Here is a 20,524-nt window from a genome sequence, read left to right on the forward strand (position 1 = left end):
CTGAACCAGATGGGACAACTGACAACCGACGCCCAGGAAAAAGCAAACCTGCTAAATGGGCTTTTCATCAGTCCCATGGGACGGCCTTGCCCACTATGGATCAGGGAGGCCCAGGTGAGGGAGATTCTTTGCCCTCCATCGAAGCTGACCTCATGAAGGAACACCTTGACAGGCTGGATACCTTCAAGTCAGCTGGCCCTGATGGGTTACACCCAGGAGTACTCAGGGAGCTGATGAGCATCATAGCTCAGCCCCTGGCATGGATCTTTGAGAGCTCTTGGCGCTCTGGTGAAGTGCCCGATGATTGGAAGAGGGCCAATGTTGTGCCTATCTTCAAGAAAGGGAGGAAAGTAGATCCAGCAAACTATAGGCCCATCAGCCTGTCCTCTATCCTGGGGAAGGTCTTGGAAAAGATTATCAAACCATCCTTAACAGACTAGCTGAAGGTAATATCCTGAGGGATAGCCAGCATGGGTGTGTTGTGGGTAGGTCTTGCTTATCAATCTCATTTCCTTTTATGACCAGGTGACCTATCACCTGGACAAGGGAGAAGAGATCGACGTTGTATAGCTTGACTTTAAAAAAGCCTTCAATCTGGTATCCCACAATCACCTCTTGGCTAAACTGGCTAACTGCAGCCTCGATCGCACCATGATTTGCTGACTGGGGAATTGGCTCCGTGGTAGGACCCAGAGGGTGGTGGTCGATGGGAGCCAATCGTCTTGGTGCGCTGTGACCCATGGGGTCCCTCAAGGCTCTGTCCTAGGGTCTCTACTATTTAACATCTTCATCAATGATGTGGACATTGGTTGCAGAAGCGGACTGGCCAAGTTTGCCAACGACACCAAGCTCTGGGGTCAAGCATTCACACCTGAGGACAGGAGGGTGATCCAGGCGGATCTGGACAGACTCATGAAATGGGCGGACGAGAACCTGATGGTATTCAACACCGATAAATGAAAGGTTTGGAATAGACTGCCGCCGGAGGCGGGTCAAGCACCCACTTTGACCTTCAAGACACATTTAGATGCTTACCTTGCTGGGATTCTATGATCCCTGCTGACTTCCTGCCCCTGGGGCAGGGGGCTGGACTCGATCATCCTCCGGGGTCCCTTCCAGCCCAAATGTCTATGAAATCTAAGGCCTAGACCCACATGAATATTCCTACTGAAGCCTATAGCTGTCTTTTGTGGGTACAGCTGATGTAGGACAAGGGCCTAAAGGACTTTATTTTCCAAGGCTTACAGTATTCTGCTTTACTGACATGAAGATCACTTAAAAGAAAAATCAAATCCAGTTTTATTTTCCCTCTCCCACCACAGGTAAAGAACATGTAGCAGAGTCAGGATTAGCTGGGAGATGATTTTTTTAACTGCCTGGGAACCCACGTACAGTTCAGGGAATAGCAATAATAAAAATGCTCACATATCAGATGTACTATACTTCCACTGTATTGCAAACCTCAAGGGTCCAGATAGTTTGCACCAGCCAGGCGTTCAAAACTCATTATATGGATTTGAAAATGAATGGGATTTATTAAAAATAATACTCTTTTTTTGAAGGGGGGGCGGGACTTTTTTGTGTGGTTAAAATGCCATTACATTTCCTGGATTTTCTCTGTAACCATGGAAAGTTAATTTACCAATGAAAACAAAGATTCTCACAACTCCAAGACCTGAAGCTTTAAGACAGATGACAAATATTTTACAATTTATAATATAGGTATGAGATTAGGTGACCCTATCAACATGTTTTAAGCCCTCTATTTAAAAAAAAAAAAAGGAAGAGAGTGGTGGCTAGCATCCATAATAGGTGGGGGAACCTTCTGGGTCTGATCCAAAGTCCCTTGTAGTTGGTGCAAACTTTTTAACCAAATTTGGGTTTTGCTTCAGGTCTTATCTGTCTATAGACCATTTGTTCAGCTTTTAAAGCAAGTGCAGCCTGGAGAATTACTGATCCATTATGTTTTGCTTTGTTTTATTCTTTTCAAAGGTAAAACTTAGTATGTTTAAAATGATCTTTAAGTGACCCAAAAAAAGCTTGTGTTCTAAAACTATAATGTTTATGTGGATCCATTAAGTTTAAAACAGCAGAGATGTTATTGTGCATTATCAGGGCAATACTTTTAAAGCATGGATCCATTGGGGCTAATGATGGCTTGAAGAGCTTTAATGAATCAGTTGTTAACTGCTACTAATCTGGTTGTGTTGATGCAATCAAACTGTGCCATGCATAAGCATATGCCTCCTGCATCTGTTAGAGGCAGAGATAACAGTGTCTTGAAAGTGACACTCAGCCTGCTATAGTTGTAGAGGGAAATTGTTATTATCCTTAATTAGATGCACAAATAAATTCTTTGACTAATTCTGCATTTACAAATAGTCTTTGTTCTGGCATTAGTAATACAGTTTATCCAACAAATATGGTGCATCCCTTGAGTCAGGGAGGCAGAATGAATGAGGCAGCATACTCAACACGCAGAGTTTTGTTAACCCCTTTAATGGCTTGCAGAAATGCATTAGAAAAGAAATGCACTGAAACAGCAGCTCTAAAATGTGTTAAGAGCTAGGGCTGCCGGCCCTTAGATGCTTAACTGTAACTACTTGAGGCAGAAGGCAGAGAAGAATGGAACCATAGAAGCTAACTGGTTCAGAGAGATGTCAGTTTTTGTAGGCAACAGTCTACTTCACAGGGTTGCCAGCTGTCTAAATTTATGGACAGTTGGTAAAAATTCAGGCTAAAACTGCCTGTCTGTAAAGACCATAGAGAAATTTAAGTCCTCCATAAAAACAATCAAGCTTTGGCTGTTTTGTGAAGCTCCCTCTTGGAGAGAAGCTGGGCAGCCAGAGCTCAATTGAAGTGCAGACAGAGCAGAGTGTTGCCACCAAGAGACAGTGCAGCACCCTGCAGGAAGCTTTTTATCAGTGGACTGTAGATCCCTGTAGGCCCCTCCCCCTCTAGTTATGTGCTGCTGCTTCCCATCCTATAATACCGCTGGGTGGCAGACAGGTTTTTTCAGTGGTCTGTGCTGGGATTAGGGAAGTGGGGTTAGTGGGGTAAGGTTTAGGGGTTGCTGGGTAGAGCAGCATGGTATGGAGGAAAGTTGGGGGTGTGGAGTGAGTAGGACCTCAGGGTATAAATCCATTGCTGCAATTGCACAGGGCTGCCAACTTGAGATATTTTTTTTACTGACGGTAAAAAATGTGTGCCAGTAAAAAAGTTTGTCAGCAAAAAAAAAAAAAAAAAAAGAATGCCTGGGATTACTGCTTCACTTAAGGCTATCAATGAACTGGCAATAGCAGTTCTCAAAAAAAGGAATTTAACCATTTCAATTCTTTATGCTTTCCTTCAAAAGGTGCAGCACTTGTTCTGGGCGTGGCAATAAAACCTGTATGACATGCCAAGGAGAGAAAAAGCTCTTGCATTTCAAACAGCTGATAATAACTTGGTAAGTGGAATGGGTAAAACTTAATAGGTTTTTGAATTTATAGTTTGCTTGACAGTAATGCCTTGAGTCCACGCAATATTAGGGCCCTGCTGTTGAAGAAGGACAAGTAATGACAAATAAAGGACAAATGTATTCCTATGTTTTGGATAGAGAATAAAAATACTGAAAACCACTGAAGTCAGTGAGAATTTTCCCATTTAGTTTATTGGGAGCTTGATTGCAGCCAGAATTGAATGCAGGGCTTGGAATCCCTGTCCAGCACTTGACTCAAAAGATTATCCTACCTTGCCTGTAATCAAAACCATCTAGTGGTTAGAATATCTATATTGTGCAGAGACTGCAATGAATTAGCTTGCCTGAGCTAATGTTAGGTTGAGAGTCAGAGCAGAATGGATAACATTAGCACTTTTAATTTGATTGCTTCAGTGCCAGATTTGACATCTGAGTCTAGTGACTAAACTCCATTTGCCAGGTTTTAAACTACATGGGAACGCCGGTTTCCCTATGTTGTTGCTCTAGGATTAATTCTTCCAATTTGGGAGCTCTGGTGCCAGAACGAACAGATGGGTCTCAAAGCATCTCAGATAGTGAGGGTTAGTTAAAAACCATACATCCTAAATAGCTCCCCAACTTCTGACTGATGGCACCAATGCCACTGTTTCTCAAACTTTTTTTCCAAAAAACTCAACAAACCAGTTCATCCTTATAACCATGTTTAACTCAAAAATACCCACCAGCCATCCCAGTGCTAGACCAGGAGAGATGCTGCTTATGGTTTTATGATATGCACCCAAGCCCACTAAGGGAATGAAGCAGTGCCACATATTCATTTGGCACAGGATACAACATAGCCAACAGATGGAAACAAATTTGGATCATGCTACCCTTCTGGATCAGAGCAGTGATCCTGAGATGAAAAACTCTGTATCTCATTACTAAATCCTCCACACACTTAATCCCTCAGGCAATTTAGTGACATAGTAGGGCATGTTATCCCACTGTATGTCTCTAAATATATACAGTATCTCTCCTAGAACGGTATGGCTACCTTTTGAGGTCATTCTCATTTAATAACTATGCCTGTATCCTGCAAAGTACAGAATAATGTAATTCATTACTATAGAAGTTACAGCTTCTGAAAGAAGATATATGGCTTCACCTGCAGTAAAGAGTTAATAGGTGTATACATTATTTTGAAGGCTGTAAGGGTTTCTGATGACCATGAAGTTCCCTAATTTCAGGACCATTTATGCAACAGTCATCTGTGTGATAAAAACATACAAGGTTGTTAAAGAAAAAAAAGATGGTGTTGCCAGAGAGCACAAAGGTTATGAAGAATTAATATTGCCCTCTGAAACTAGGACAAATTAGAGCCTTCTTCATATGTTTTTAAAAGGTTCAGTGTCCTAAAAATAACCTTTGATGCTTTCCCTCTCCCCCCCATAGGAAGAACAATGTGTTTGAATTTGTTTCGGAGCATCAACTGGACTTTCCAGGAGAGCTGCTGAGTAAGGTCAATGGAGAGAATGTATTTAAAGATGAAAATGTTCTGGTGAGTGTTAATCTTAGAGCAGGAAGAAATTTGGGATTTTCCTCACCTTACAGTCATTTCCAGACTTTGTCCCTCTTTGCTAAAGATTTGCTGAAGATTTTTTCCTTATGAAATGGATAGAAGGGCAGGTAGAACTTACTATAGCAGTCTAACTGCTGCTCTATGTGCATATGGCCATTGGCCACAAACATATATTCATTTCTACTGGTGGACATTTCTGAGAAGAGTATGTGGGAGAGGGAGCAGTAGAAGCATAATGCCTGTATGTGGCCATTGCTACATGGCAGCAATATAGCTATTATGCCATGGGTTCATGTTACGGGACATAGAGCTCTTGCTGTTTTCACAACTTTTTGCTAATAGGCAAAATGAACATAAGAACTTCCACACCTTGAAGAAACCAGCCAAGACATGTTCTACCTGCATTTCCTAAAATATCTGGGAGAAGGGAAGCTAACCAGGTTACGTACAGAGTAACACAACACTGGTTTCTGATCACGAGTCTGCCAGCTTGAAAATGCATTACACAAAATAATTGAACCAATGCAGGACATAGGCTATATGTGATGAAGTACACGTTTGTGTGGCAGTACATGTTTCCTTCCCGGTGGGAAAATTTGGCCCGTGTTTCTGGCTGACAAAAAATGCAATTAGCCAACACAATGACAAAGTAAATGTTCAGTCATATCAGGTCACAGATGGCTGAATTCATTGGACTAGCCCATATCAAAACTAGGGAGATATTTTTTTTCTCTCCACTGATTATTATCCTCTCTTCAAAGTATTTAACCAGCTCCCTTTTGCTTGACTGCTTTTACTTTCCTGACGGGTATTCCACAAAAGCATATGCACACATCCATCCTTGTTACTTTTTTCATTGGTCTCCTTGCAACTTTCAGCATCTCTGCACTGTTTATCCACTTCTACCACAGTTATTGCCAAGTCCCTTCCTCCCTCAGCTCCTCACACACAAAATGTCCAAGTCTACAGTGACCAAGGTCACTGTAACCGTCTTTTTACTCTGACTTTGTACAGTGCAGCACAACAAGAGGTCCTAATTCATGACTAGTGCCCCAAGGCATTATCACAATAGAATTACTAAATACTAATAAAACCACAGATGGATTCATGTTCTTTCCGAAAGCCCATTTCATCTGCAAGAACTCGTCTGGCTACTGTTGGACATACTGGAAAGCAGCAGGATATCATTGTCATTATATAACAATACAAAAAAAGGCTTTCTAACATGGCCAACCATTATTTTACAACACATTTGGGGTAACCCTTTTCCTTTCTTCTTTTTCTATTTAAAAAAAAATTTAAGACAAGAAATGAGCTACCTTTGGTGTATGTTTGGCACTGGGCACATCATGTGGGCACCATGAGAATTGAGAGCTATATAAGAATACCTCTGAACTAGGTTACATAATTGTATGGGCACGCTTTCATCCTGTTCATGATCAGAGTTGAGTAGCAATATGTTTATCTACAAAAGGGAAACAAGGATTTTTTGCACTTCAGATAAACAAGCAAAATCCTTTTCTTTGAATGGAAAACCATTTGAGCCCTGGGCAACTTAAAGTTTTTTTGCTAGTGTTGGTTATCTTGGGGGATCTACAGTGATAGATGCCCCCTAGCAAACTGCTAGGCAGGTGCTTGCCATTTCCTGTTCAGTTCCTGTGCCACTGGCCACATGGTTTACAGGAGGACTCTTTTGTGTTGTATTTTAAAACATATTTCAAAAAGGCCTGAAATGTCCTGTTGTGTTTCCTGCACAATCAGTTCCATATTAATGTTAAATTTTGATCTTAATTCTTTTTTAAAGGTAACAGCCAGCACCACACACCATTAATTGTTTATACACTACCTGTGCGGTCTTTAATATTGCTTGCTTTTTGCAGTACAGCCACAAAGCCATTGTGCTAGGGACTGTACAAACAAACAGCAGAGCAAAGCTCCTTCCCTATTGCAAAGAGCTTAACATCTAACTAACCCTCTTATGTCAAGATTGAAGTTGAGATTCTGCAACTGGGATTTAGCTGCATCTTTTGTTTAGGGATATAGAAGCCAGAAGAGGGGCCATTTTATACTCCCAGAAGTGTATTGTTCAATGGAGACCCAGGAATATTAAAAAAAATACAAGGCTTGTACTAAGAATCAAATCTTACTACAAAAACCCTCCTAAAGATTTACAGTTGGCACACTGACCACGTCAGTGATCATCCTTCCACACCCAAAGAACCAACACATTTTCCATAAATTTTCCCACACAGAGTAGAAAAGAAAAGGCTTTCCAAACAAGTCTTTGAAGTCAACAAGGTTATATTCTTTTGAAACAAAGTGGACTCAGTAGTGGAATTCGCCCAGCATAACACGGTTGAATCTAGGGCTGTCACATGGGGAGCACTGATTAATGTCAGTCACTGTGAGTCTGTATGTCAGCCTCTAAATAGGAGGATGACGTCTGGATATGGTCTCTTTTCCTGACATAATTGCACTTTAATACCTGTAATGTTATGATAAAATTGGTATAAATCAAGGTGCGTGATTTCATCAGTAAGGCTAACCACACTTCATCATGCATTAGCAGGTGCATCACAAACAGGTCTAGGGAGGTGATACTTCCCCTCTGTGTGGCACTGGTGAGGCCGCAGCTGGAGCACTGCATCCAGTTTTGGGCGCCATACTTCAAGATGGATGTGGATAACCTTGAGAGGGTCCAGAGGATGGCCACTCATATGGTTAGGGGACTGGAGGAAAGATTGAGGGACCTGAAATTCTTCCATCTCAGCAAGAGAAGGCTGAGAGGTTGTCCTTGTGGCTGTCTACAAATTCATCAGAGAGGGAGTTGGGGCGGGGGGGCAGCAAGGCATAGGGGATACTCTGTTTACCAGGGCACCCCTTGGAGTAACTAGAAATAACAGCCACAAACTGACAGAGAGCAAATTCAGGTTAGACATCAGGAAGAACTTTTTCACAGTAAGGGCTGCCAGAATCTGGAATGGGCTTCCAAGGGAGGTGGTGCTCTCTCCTACCTTTGGGGTCTTTAAGAGGAGACTAGACAAGCACCTGGGTGGGGTCGTCTGACCCTAGTGCTCTTTCCTGCCAGGGTCAGGCCGTCGGACTTGATGATCTGCTGAGGTCCCTTCCGGCCCTAACATCTATGAATCTATGATCTAAACATATTCAAGACCTTTTCATTATGTTGTAGCTAGCATATCGTTTTACCATCATATACAAAGTAATTTGTTGCAAGCACTTTGGATTTCTAACGCACTTTTTTAAAATTGCAGGTGTATCCCATTATTGACTTCCCCAAGCCTGAGATATCTCTAGCGTCACAGAGAGCTATTGCAGAACATAATGCAGCATTCACTGCATCATCACGTATTCTGCAGCAGGTAAGAAGGACGCCATAGGATGAATCTGTTGATATTTAATTGTAATTCATAGAAAGCAAGCATGCAGTAGCTGAGGCTTGATGGAATACCTGCTGAAGGACAATGGGAGTCAGTGAATCAGTTGCTTGGCATGATCCCACATTGTAGGCTACACTTTAAGGATAGAGGACTGTATCCTGGGATGGAAAACACTAAAAAGAATATAGGTATACAAGTAAATAGTTAGTTACACAAATATCTACTGACATTCTCAGCAAAGAGGATGAAGTGTTATTCTTGGAGATGCAGATAAGGAGAATATTAAGAAAGGAGGGAGTGTTACCTGTTTAAAATGGCTTGAAGAGAACCATGATTGGAATACTGTGTCCAGTTCTGGTGCTCACACCTCAGAAAAAGGATTGTAAAATGAGAAAGGGTTCAGAAAAAGGACACAAGAATGATTCAACGTCTGGAAAATGCATATTGTTAGAAGTTCCAGCTATTAGTTTATCCAGAAGAGAGTGAAGCGGTGAATTGATCGTGTTCTACAAGTACTGACCCAAGAGAAAAAAATCTGATAGTTAATGGCTCTTTAATCAAACAGAAAAAGCTGCTGCACTGAATGCAAAAGTTGCTTGTTATGTCTTGGGGGGGGCGGGGGGGGCAAATGAGAAGAATAGGCTTATCCACTGAATCAGCTACAGAGACCTAGAAAATACTGGCCTTTAGGCACTATCCTCTCTCGCTAATTCCTTTGCAAGTAGAGGGAATGCACACACCATCCCATGTCTATAACTCACTCTTCATGGTCAGCCACCTTAAGAGGCCAGTAAGAGGATAAGGAGAGCCACACATAGAAGGAGAGCCATTTTCATAGAATCATAGAAAATTACGGTTGGAAAGGACCTCAGGAGGTCATCTAGTCTAACTCCCTGCTCAACTCAGGACCATCCAATTATATCATCCCAGCCAAGGCTTTGTCTAGCTGGGTCTTAAAAGCCTCTAAGGATGGAGATTCCACCACCACTCTGTGTAGCCAGTTTCAGTACTTTACTACCTAGGGAGGAAAAATGTCCAGCACACCTATTGCCTAGGAAATGACCTGCTCATCAGCACGGAAGCGGAAAGGGATCTCGGAGTCCTAGTGGACTCCAAGATGAACGTGACTCGTCAATGTGATGAAGTCATCTGAGAAACTAACTGCACTTTATCGTGCATCAGCAGATGCATGACAAACAGAACCAAGGAGGTGATACTTCCCCTCTATCGAGCACTGGTCAGACCGCAGTTGGAGTACTGCATGCAATTCTGGGTGCTGCACTTCAAGAGGGATGTGGATAACCTGGAGAGGGTCCAGAGAAGGGCCACTCATCTGGTTAAGGGCTTGCAGGCCAAGCCCTATGAGGAGAGACTAGGGCACCTGGACCTCTTCAGCCTCTGCAAGAGAAGACTGAGAGGCGACCGTGTGGCTGCCTATAAGTTCATCATGGGGGCACAGAAGGGAATTGGTGAGGCTCTACTCACCAAGGCGCCCCTGGGGGTTACAAGAAATAATGGCCACAAGCTAGCAGAGAGCAGATTTAGACTGGGCATTAGGAAAAACTTCTTTACAGTTAGAGTGGCTAAAATCTGGACTAGGTTCCCAAGGGAGGTGGTGCTCTCCCCTACCCTGGGGGTCTTCAAGAGGAGGTTAGATAGGCATCTAGCTGGGGTCATCTAGACCCAGCCCTCTTTCCTGCCTATGCAGGGGGTCGGACTCGATGATCTATTGAGGTCCCTTCTGACCCTAACATCTATGAATATATGAGGTGCACAAATACCCTCCTAGTGAGAGCGTTTCTCCTAATATCTAACCTAAACTTCCCTTGCTGCAACTTGTGAGACATTTACACTTCCCCAGAACAAAGGGACTTCACAATTGTCTTTAGGCCTTGAGCAGAGAATGAGGAAAGGCTCCTTGCAGCTCTCCACTGTCTACTGACATCCCTAACTCAATTCATCTGTGTAAAAAGTTGACTGGATTTCTGTTTAACTGCAAAGGCTCAGCTCCTTAGAAGGCCTAAGGCATCACAGGTACATAAATTCAGTACCTGCTCTTGATTAAACACAGTAAAGTGTCAGGTGTTAAGCTAGTTATTTAGGGGCAATAAATATTGTTCAGCTGCTGTACAATAGGACAGTTTTAAAATCAGAATGAAATCCTAAGAGAATTATTTTTCAAGCCTCGATTTAAAACAGACAAGGGAAGCCACTGACATTTCAGTTACTTCTGTTCCTTTTCCACTTTCCAAAGAACATCACTGCAAACAGATGTGTTACTCCCCTTTATTTAATAGTTTAGCAGCTGATTTTCAACAAACAGTCTGGCTGCATCTACGTGAGTATGGATGTTTGGTTCCCCAGGGACAACTACACCTTGTGCCACCACTAGTTGTTCCTGGGGAACGTGTGCGGCATGCGCTCTCTAGTGCATGGCAGGTTACCTTGGGTGTGGAAAGGGAGGCTGGGGCCAGCACTGGGCTTGTCCCAACAGCCTTACCTGGAGTCCTGGGGGCCTCCCAAGGCTGAAGCAGTGGTGATCCTGCTGCTTGGAGCCTGGCTGGGCAGCTGGAGCCTGGCTCCAGCCAGCAAGGGTCCAGTTTTGAGTGGTGCATGCTGCCCCTGTGTGCGCCGCTCTGCTTTTTTTTTTTTTTTTTTGTGCAGGTTTTTTGACCCCTGGATATACAGGGGTCAACTCCCCCCCGCGAAATGCTGCTCCCTTGCAGTATGGAGAACAGCTGAACATGCAGTACGTGGCACTGCAGACTTGCCTGGATTGGCCTATGATTCTATTCAGTTAATTCTTGCTAGGGCCAGGTAACATCTATTGCTTTCATGAGGCATGTTCTTTCAAATGCTTACATATAGCTGGCTTGTACCAGAAATGAGAAAAATATCACCTGAGGTGGGGTGGGTAGTAAAGCGGAAGACCAAAATAAGCCCAAAGGACAGCAATTTGATTTTTCCGCGTGGTCTCTCAAAACTAGCTCTTTGGCAAACTCATGTCTTCCAAATTAATTCCAAGCTATAATCTCCACTTCTCACTGTCAAAAGCAGTGTGTTCATTCAGCTGAGATACACCATCGAAACGTATCCTTTAGCTACATGTAAAAACAGGTGCTGAAAAACTATTCCTGTGCCAGCTCTCCAAGACAAGGCTTTTTTTATTTGGGTCTAGGGCGCGTCCTGCCAGCGCTTTTCCTGTTTAATTCTTTGCACATTCCACTTGCTTCCACTTAATTATCAACATATTTTGGAAATGCTGTTTATTGCTCATTTGCTTGGTTGATGGCTTTCCAGCTGAAGATGGCCATATGATAGAGGTAAATATCAAGCCCATAAATATTCTGTTGGCTCAAAGTGACTATAGTCTAGCAGCTTTGGCTTGCCTCATTGAGTTTTATTTTGACCTCTGACTTTGTGTGCAGTTGTAGCAAAAAATTAGAATTGGGACAGATGTCCAAAGATCATTACTTAATGAGAACAGAGTTTTATTACTTAATAATCTAGACAGGTTTTCATTTTTCTCTGCAGGTTTTACTAAACTAGATCTCAGCTTAGCTTCAGCACTAGATGGCAGTGTCTTTTCATAATAGAAGATCCACTGGCTCTGCGTGCTTAGAAACACTATTGCCAGGCTGAATGCAACTGAAGTAAGAATGCTCTAGACAAATGTTTTGACTTAAATGCTTGTTTCCAGCATGCTTTGGAACAAGGAGCAGGCATTTAACTTGGGCATGTAAATGATCAGTGGGCCCACCTACACGAGATGTTTACTGCACAGTAGACTAATTAGCTGAACAGAAAGTGTTGTGTGTCTAGACCTGCACCCCTATTAGGCTGGATTAAACTATTTTACTCCACAGCAGGGTAGTGCTTGTAAATACAAATACTATCCTGCTGCAGAGTTTTTTACTCCACAGCAGCACACCTGGGGCACAAGGGTGCTCCATTGAGGGGGCTGCCTGCCGGCTGGCCCTGCACTGAAGCGCTCGTACCCCAGCCAGCCTCTCCGCAGTATGTTGGGCTTGGGGAAACTGCCCCTGGTTTGGAGGCTGACCCCTGGGCCCCCTGCCAGCCAAGGCTGCTCTGACCCAGCTCAATGTACTGCAGTCCCAGGTGCACGTGCAAATGGCATGCCCGGAGCAAAAAGCTATAGAATGTATTGCTTTGCATTAATATGCATATGGAGAAGCACCCAATGTGAGCCTTTTTTGTGTGCATGTCTCCTTATTGAAATATTTGGGTTTGAATGATTGTTCTTAGGCTTTGACATCCACTTGTTAAAATGCTGTTAGATTTTTTTTCCCCTCCTAGATAACCCTCTGTTCTGTATATACATCTGCTGCTTTCAAAGGACCCCAAAAGGGGGGTGGGTTGCAACCCTTGGACCCCAGTGCCTATATGACACTTCAAGCTCTTGCACAGAGCAGGTTTAGCAAATCAAGAACCCACTGTCCTAAAGTAGATATTTTAAATGGGTTTGGGGGTGGAGGGGATGGAGTGGATTGATATTTGCAAATTCAACTTTGATTTTAATTGCAAGAGCTCCATTGGGTTGTCTGCTTGTAAATATGAAACTCAGAAGTACAATACTATTTCTGCAGCCATATCCATGGTTTTCAAACCCATCTTCCATATATTCCAAGGCCTATGGATCCTGTGTCTTTATTATTTAAATGTTAGTAGTATCTGGAATCTTTAGCTGAGATTCAGGAACTGTACATACCTATAGCAAAATATAGATCCTGCCTTGAAGTGTTTGCTGGCCAGATAGAGCAGATGGGAACGAGAAAGTGTCTCCATTTACAGGTGAAGAATTGAGAGCCTAAGAGATTTGTTGCTAAGGTCAAAATGGGTGTTTCTAGGAGTGCTGGTGTATGAAACTAAAATCCTCTGAGTCTCTCAGTCAAGCCCCTGAAACACAAAATAATCCTTTTTAATCTTCTTAGGTATTTATATGGTCCATTATCATAGTATTTAACTGCCTCTCAATCTTTAGTGAGTTTATCCTTATAACATCCCTGTGGAGTAGAGAAGTGCTGTTATTTTCATGTTAGCAATGGGAAACTTAATCAATGAGAGGCTAAATGACTACCCTGGTCACACACACACATCTGTAGCAGAGAAGGGAAACTAATCCAGGCCTTTGAAGCACCCTAACCAAAGGTATTCTTTCTTTTCACTTTTATTGAAGATGGGAAAAACAATTCTGCCACTAAGGGAGAGATGATTCAGTAAATATTAAATATGAAGTCATTGCCAGTTTCTGCCATAATAAGACAGATCCCTGAATTTAGTTTTATTAATGAAGAAAAGCTGCAAGTTGTTACCAGAAAGGATGTCCAAAGAAGAATGTGTTCATTTCCCTTCTCTTTTATACAGATGTGAACTTTAAGCATATGCAATGTGACTTCACAAAAGGGGTAATACAACAAGAACTTCCCCTTAATCCCCCAATTTAACTGCTTCATTTAATGCTGGATAGGAAAAATAAAAAAAAATTCTCATTCACTTTTTGCAAAATGTTTTTTTTAGTTTTCAGAGCATCTGAAAGACTGCAACTAGGGCTTGTGCTTGGTTTAGAAAGAAAGAAAGAGAAGACAACTGGAATTGTTCATAAAATCAGAGATATAGATATGCATAAACCTGTGCAATTGAAGGGCAGGCAGCATATTTCTCAAATAACAGTGTGATGATCAGGATCTCTCAATTCTGTGTTTTTTGGGAAATACAGTGGAAGTGAGTTTTGCCGCATGATCATTTGGGTTTGACACAGGGGAGCCGGGTTCATTAAAGGAGGTGTAAACAAAACATTGCTTGTCAAAAGCTAGGGGGGGAGGGATGTAAAAAGCCTTAAACACTCTTCCTGTCCACAGGTCTCAGCACTCTCCTCATTGCATTTTTCTCTTCACTGCACACATTCCCCAATGAAGGAAACCTCAGCAAAATTCACTGCATTCATGAGGGGGAAAGTAATGCCTTCACCCCACAAAATTATTTCAGATCATTACAGTTGTGGATGAAGGACACTAACTAAGGGGTGGAAAGGGGAGGGGGGGGAAACGGGGATGGGGGGGACAGTGAGTTAGGGCAGGAGGGTTAAAAAAATAGCAGCATGCATTTTTATGTTATGTCCAGCATGCATAATTTCCCTGTTATGCCTCTGATTAAGTAGAGAGCTAACCAGAGAGCATTAGCTTGATTTCCTGCTGCCTTGCATCCAATGTAATTGCTTATTCTTGTGCAAAATGCATGTAAAAATCAGAGCAAGGACTTGATCTGTGTATGTGTAACCATTGCTACCACACATACTGGGATACTAACATCTCAGGTCAGCTGAGCATTTCAATGAGCTAAGGACTAATGTACCTGTTGGCTGTTGTAGGGGAGAACACAAGATCTGAGAAGGTATCTTGTGGCAGGGCACTGTTGGTGCCTGCCACTTTAAGAACTGAGCCAAGCGGAGCGCAGGTGCTTGCCTGCGGTGGCCATTTTAGATCTTTAGCTGCCTATATAAACAGGGCAATTTGCTGTTGGCAGGCCAGGCAGCAATGTCGCCTGGCTGCAAGGCTTCATGGATCATCCTGGAGGTAAGGGCAGGAGCTGTAGGGGATGGCTTGGAGGCTCCTGGTCCTGGGCATGACCTAAAACTGCACCCTGCCAGGAGTGGGTGGCCTGGTGGGGCTCTCAGTGGCATGGGAGCCCCCAGGAAATACCAGTCCAGTTACCACCCCGGTGAAAGGCAAGTTGGGGCACCTTAATAACCCCAGCTCCCACAACCGGGTGGGTTACTCCCTTGTAGGGTCTGGAAGGTGGACCCTGGAGAGAGAGTGGGGCTATAGACTCAGAACATGTCTTGAAATCTCCTGACTGGTCAATGCTGGGGCCAGGACTGGAAGGGTTGAAGGGCCAGGGGCCCACCACGAGGGATGCCCAGAGCTGAGGGCCTGGGATTCTGACTGGCCTGGAGGTGAGGCCAGGGCCAGTGGAGCCAAAGGTCCTGGGGGAACCACACCCATAAGGGGGAACAGATGAGGGAGCTAGGCAGCCTCAATGAATGAATGAATGAATGAATGAAAGTGGAGCAGGCCGCCTGAGTGGAAGGATCCAGGTGGGGTTCAAACTGGAGGATTCTGGGGCCCAGAGTGGGGCTGGTGATGGGACCCAACAGTGGATGCCATCTGCGAGGCTTGGGTTGTGGTGTAGGAGAGTAACGGAGCCACAGATAGCACCCCCTGGCATTGGGGCAAGAAATAGGCAGCCTCCCACCTAATGAAAATCATTAATTAACAAGGCATGGCAGACAAGAAGGTGGGTGGTTGGCCCAGAACAGGTGGGCGGGGCGTTGGTAGATCAGCCCCAGAGAAGGCCCCTTGTTACATCTCTCTTAGGGCATGGGTGGGCAAAATCTATCCTGTGGGCCAGATCTGGCTGGCAGTGGACTCCGTTTCCCAGCAGTCCCAGTTGGGGATGCTTTCCTGGGGCCAGTTTCCATGGAGACCGGCCCCAGCAGCACTGGCAGGGCATGTGGCAGGGTGGGGAGCTGCTCCGGGGCTGGGCCAGGATCTTGTAGCAGTGACAATGTGGTCCAGGGGCATGCAGGCAGCAGGTTGTGGCTATACCCTGGCTCCTTGCAGTGGGATAGCATGGTTTGGACCTGGGGCAGAGCCATGATCTGCTGCCTGTACACCCCAGTTGTGCCCAGAGCATGCAGGCTGAAGATCATGGCTCTGCCCTGGTTCTGGATCATGCTGTCACCCCTGCAGGATCCCAGCCCAGCCACAGAGCAGCTCCCCACCCTGCTGCATGCTCTGCTAGTGCCGTTGGGGCCAGCATCCATGGAAACCCTGGTCCCACACTATCATGGCGTGGCTGCTGCTGGGGCCAGTTTCTAGGGAGACCCCAGCCATGAGGGCAGAGGCTGCTGGGAAATGGAGTCCAGCCACGGGCTGGATCCACCATTTTGTCCACTCCATCTTAGGGCAAAGCTTTTTTTCAGCCACCAAACTGTAGTTTTTCTTTATGGTGTGCTATCATTATAGTAGAGAGATTCTGAAGCTGTCTGCAGTCATTTTCAGCTATAAACCCAAACTCATCCTTTAGATGTGTTTAGTTTGGAGATTACAATTGGAGCCATAATTGGAAAAGGAGACAACCAATCTGCAGACTGTGCTCAGTTTGGTTCGTGTGAGAAAGTCCTATGGTTTCTTCCTGCTGCAAGAAGACAGTGGCGAAATACAGTGTTCCAATAAATATGATATATCAGATAGAAAAAAATGACGCTGCAGTTCATCTTGGCCAAAAGGCTGAATGCACTCTTTACTCATAGAAAGCAACATTAACTAATTATTACCATACAACTGGAGTTTGCAGCACTTCTCTCTTCCCTTCCTTAGCTATGGAGTGCAAGTTAAGGAAATTATTAGTAAGGCTTAAACTTTGCAGAATTTCTGTGATAAGAAGCTCTACAGAAAGATTCAGTGCAAGTTTGGCTGCTTTATTCTCACATTGTCATAGCAAAAGCTTTCCTACCACTCTTCTGCAAAGAGCAGCAAAATGTGACTGTAGAAATGCTGAAAAGAATCAGCAGTTTAGCTACCACAGATGCACCTACATTGAATGTCTTCTTTAAAAGCTCTTTGGGTCTAGTGCTACCTACAGATCTTTGTCTGTTCCTTTGCTGATCCTTGTCTTAAAACTATCTAATGTTGTTTCTTCTTGGACAGTTTACTAGTCATTTTGCTGTTAGCTTTGGGAGGAGACTTGTAGTGAGTGTTGTTTTCCTTCTTTTTAAAGAATAAAAGATCCCTGCAGGCAAGAAGTGGAGGTAAAATCCAACAGTCAAGACAAGACAAATACAGCAGTCCTTTGAAGGCCCTATCGGTAATAAATCCTTCATATAAATCAAGGAGCGATCCGCATAGCAGCCTTGCTCTGACTCTATAGCCCAGCTTCCTGCCATTGGGCTACAGCATCCTTTTATAAATGAATCTGATTTGAAGGTTAATAAGGGACTTTATCCACACTTGGGTCCTTATTCACTAAAGAAAAGCTCTAATTAGCCATCTCATCATCCTGCAGGGAAGGCAATGCAGGCAGGACATAACTCGCAGCTTGCTGCCTTGATGAGCCCCTCTGTCCTACCACTGCCAGTTTCTGAATTAAAAACATGCATTTTCCCTTTCCAGTTGTTTTTGATATTCAATTTCCATTGAAACCAAGGTTGCGTTTACAGGTTCTCAAACCTAACCAGATCATGACACGATTATCTCCCTTGATTGTAGCAACCACAGAAGACTCATGCACACAGCAGCTTTTTCCATCAGAAAACTACATTTACTACTTTCCCATCTGCTTCTACAGGATTGTTTTACCATGTACCTATATCTTTGTACCAGGGTCAGAGAGAGAGTGATGCAACCGAACTCACACACACACACACACACACACACACACACACACACACACACACACACACACACACACACACACACACACACACACACACACACACACACACCCCCTCCTCCCCTCAAGAATACAAGAAGCAGTGCTTTCTAGAGTGTCCTAGCACACAGACCATGGGAATAAAAGGAGACCAGTCAATCATGCCACACAGATGTCCTACTAAGATATTCTGTTTCTACAATAATACATATGTTTTTGGAAAAAATAATAATGTGTTGAAATCAATGGTAATTTGGTACCTAAGTGATTATCAATTCAAACACTCACTGGTTTGTTGCAGTAAGGGGCTGTTGTGGTGGCTCAAGATACAGGTTTTCTGTTTCTGTGGCAAGTCAAGCTTTTCCTTCTCCCTCTCAAGAGGTGTCCAAGTGTTAGGATTCACCCTCCTTCACTAAGTTTTATTTTCCCCTTTTCTCAGCGTCAAACCATTGAACTGATCCCCATCACAGAAGTTCACTATCAGTATGCAGGGAAGACCTACCTCTACTTCATCTATGGACTAGAAAACAAGGTGTATACGCTGGACTACCCAGAGAGGTACTGCTGTGGCTGTACTATCATATGACACCTATGGGAGGCTCCTAAAGAAGAAATCTGCTGTGTGGAAGCCAACTAGTCTGTGGTTAGACTGGCAGTATTAGGACTCATGATTTCCAGTGGATGAATCCAGTGAAGTTAGCGCCGGAGAAAATGGTAAACTGGCAAGACTCAGGTAATTTGACCATCATGTCCTCTGATCCAGCTCGGGGTGCAAGTGAGATAGTCTGGGCATGTCCAGATGAGCACGGACGTCTGTTTCCCTGGGGAAAAGTTTCAGCTCGGAAAATTTTCTGGCTTCAGCAGCCTTACCTGGGGCCTTCCTGGGCTGTAGCCATGGCAGGAAGCCTGGCCGCCAGTCAGAGAGTGGCTCTGGCCAGCAAAGCTCTGGTTTTGGGTGGCTCATGATTGTAGGGAGAGGGAGAATATATTATTTGGGGTGGCTGAGCGCATGCACTTGCATGTACCTACATCCCCCCCAGAAGGTAAGTCTGTCATGGGGAAGGGGCATGGGGCAGATGGAGGCCCCTGCAGTGTGGAAGGGAGTGGGGCAGGGGCTGGGGTGAATGCAGCCCCAGGGCTGGGGCAGGTTTTGAGATGCTCAGAGCCTGGGCAGCTCATCCAGGGGCGCGGGGGGCTCCTGCCACTGTGAGCACCCTGGCGGAAGCCCATGCGGCACATGCCCCCTGGATCTGTGCATAGGGTGGAGGTATGCTGCCGTGGCAGGCTGGGCTCTGCACCCCACTGCTGCTACCCTGGGAGTGGTGCGATGCCATGTGCCTGTTGCCGCTGGGTGGGCAGGGAGCATGGCACACCCAGCGTGGCAACCAGTATGTGGTGTTGCACTGCTCCTGGGCAGCAGCAGCAGCAGGGTGCAGAGCCCAGCATGCAGTGGCAGCCTGCCTCTGCCCTGTGCACAGATCGGGGGAGGAGGATGTGCTTTGCCTCCCCAGGGTGTACGCAGTGGTGGGAGCCCCCGGTACCTCTGGATGAGTTGCCCAGGCTCCGAGCGTCCCACAACCTGCCCTGGACCTGGGACGCCATTCACCCCAGCCCTTTCCCCTGTCCCTGCCCCACTCACTGTGGGGGCCTCGATCTGCCCCCTGCCTCATCCTTTCCCCATGACAAACTTACCTGCTGTGGTGGGCAGTGCTCTACACACCCCTGAGTTGTTGCAGGCTGCGGCTCTGTATCTGAATCTGCGCGTGCCCCTCCCCCTGCTGAAGCCACCCAGAGCCCGTGCCTGGGCTGCCCTGTGGCCCTACCCGTTGCCCTGTGTTTGGGGGAGCTAAGCCCCATTAGCCCCGGCCTTCCATTGCCTATGTGAACGTTGCTGCCATGTGCACTGTCCTGCTTTTTTTTGTGTGGGTATTTTTCACCCTGGGATCTCCCAGGGTCAAAAAAGCCCCTGCATTGCAAAGTAGCAGTACGGGGAATGTCTGAATGCCACACACCTCATGTCTGCACTCGTCTGCGTGTGCCCTTTGGGGGTAACTCCTGAGTCTCATTTACTCCCTGGTTTAACTGGTGCTGTCCCATCTTCATACCTCCCCACCCCTCTGCCCAACATGGAACTGCCTGAAACTTCACCAGAGATGAAGCCAGCAAAAAGAAAAAACAATCACTACCAAGAAACAAAATTAGGAACATGACATGCATACAGGAAATGCTTATTAGCAGTTCAGAGCCTTATCCAAATCCACTAAAGCCAATGGAAAGACTCCTATTGATATTAACGGATCATTCCTTCAAAGAAATGTTTCTACCTGAGAAACATTTTGTTGTTCTTGTATCGTATTTTCAAAGACTTGTTTTATCAGTCAAGTTATGCTGCCTCAGACCGGTACCTTTCCTTATTTTTCTTTCTTGCTCCTTTACTTTATATATAATCTCAGGAAATTCTAATATAATCTACAGTAAAATTATATATAATTTCTATAAAATAGAATTAGACTATGAGTTCTACCATAAAAGAAAATACTTAGTTTGTTTGATGTATGGCAAAACTTCTGTGATACCTTTCATACAAAAATAAATACACAATCCCTGAAAATGCTATGTTGTATATGATGCTCTCAGCATCTGGAGAAGAGATTA

At 44.7% G+C, this 20,524-nt stretch overlaps 1 protein-coding gene across 17 annotated transcripts in view; it reads left to right on the forward strand.

Moving 5' to 3' along the window:
• The window catches only part of LOC102376114 (protein SSUH2 homolog), a 93,817-nt gene that overhangs the window by 26,655 nt on the left and 46,638 nt on the right, over positions 1-20,524 (forward strand). For 12 of the 17 annotated variants that reach the window (XM_025204759.1, XM_025204766.1, XM_025204763.1 and 9 more), the window contains 5 exons: positions 3,356-3,448; positions 4,895-5,000; positions 8,294-8,401; positions 17,219-17,305; positions 18,309-20,480. In XM_025204759.1, the coding sequence (XP_025060544.1) occupies positions 3,356-3,448; positions 4,895-5,000; positions 8,294-8,401; positions 17,219-17,305; positions 18,309-18,455 (541 nt within the window). In that variant the 3' untranslated portion in view covers positions 18,456-20,480. Of the gene's footprint in view, positions 1-3,355; positions 3,449-4,894; positions 5,001-8,293; positions 8,402-10,716; positions 10,973-17,218; positions 17,306-18,308; positions 20,481-20,524 lie in introns of those variants that run through there. The other 5 variants (XR_003094212.1, XR_003094211.1, XM_025204771.1 and 2 more) reach the window with 4 other exon arrangements.

Source organism: Alligator sinensis, unplaced genomic scaffold (assembly GCF_000455745.1).
Source record: "Alligator sinensis unplaced genomic scaffold, ASM45574v1 scaffold451_1, whole genome shotgun sequence".
Taxonomy (NCBI): Eukaryota; Metazoa; Chordata; order Crocodylia; family Alligatoridae; genus Alligator; species Alligator sinensis.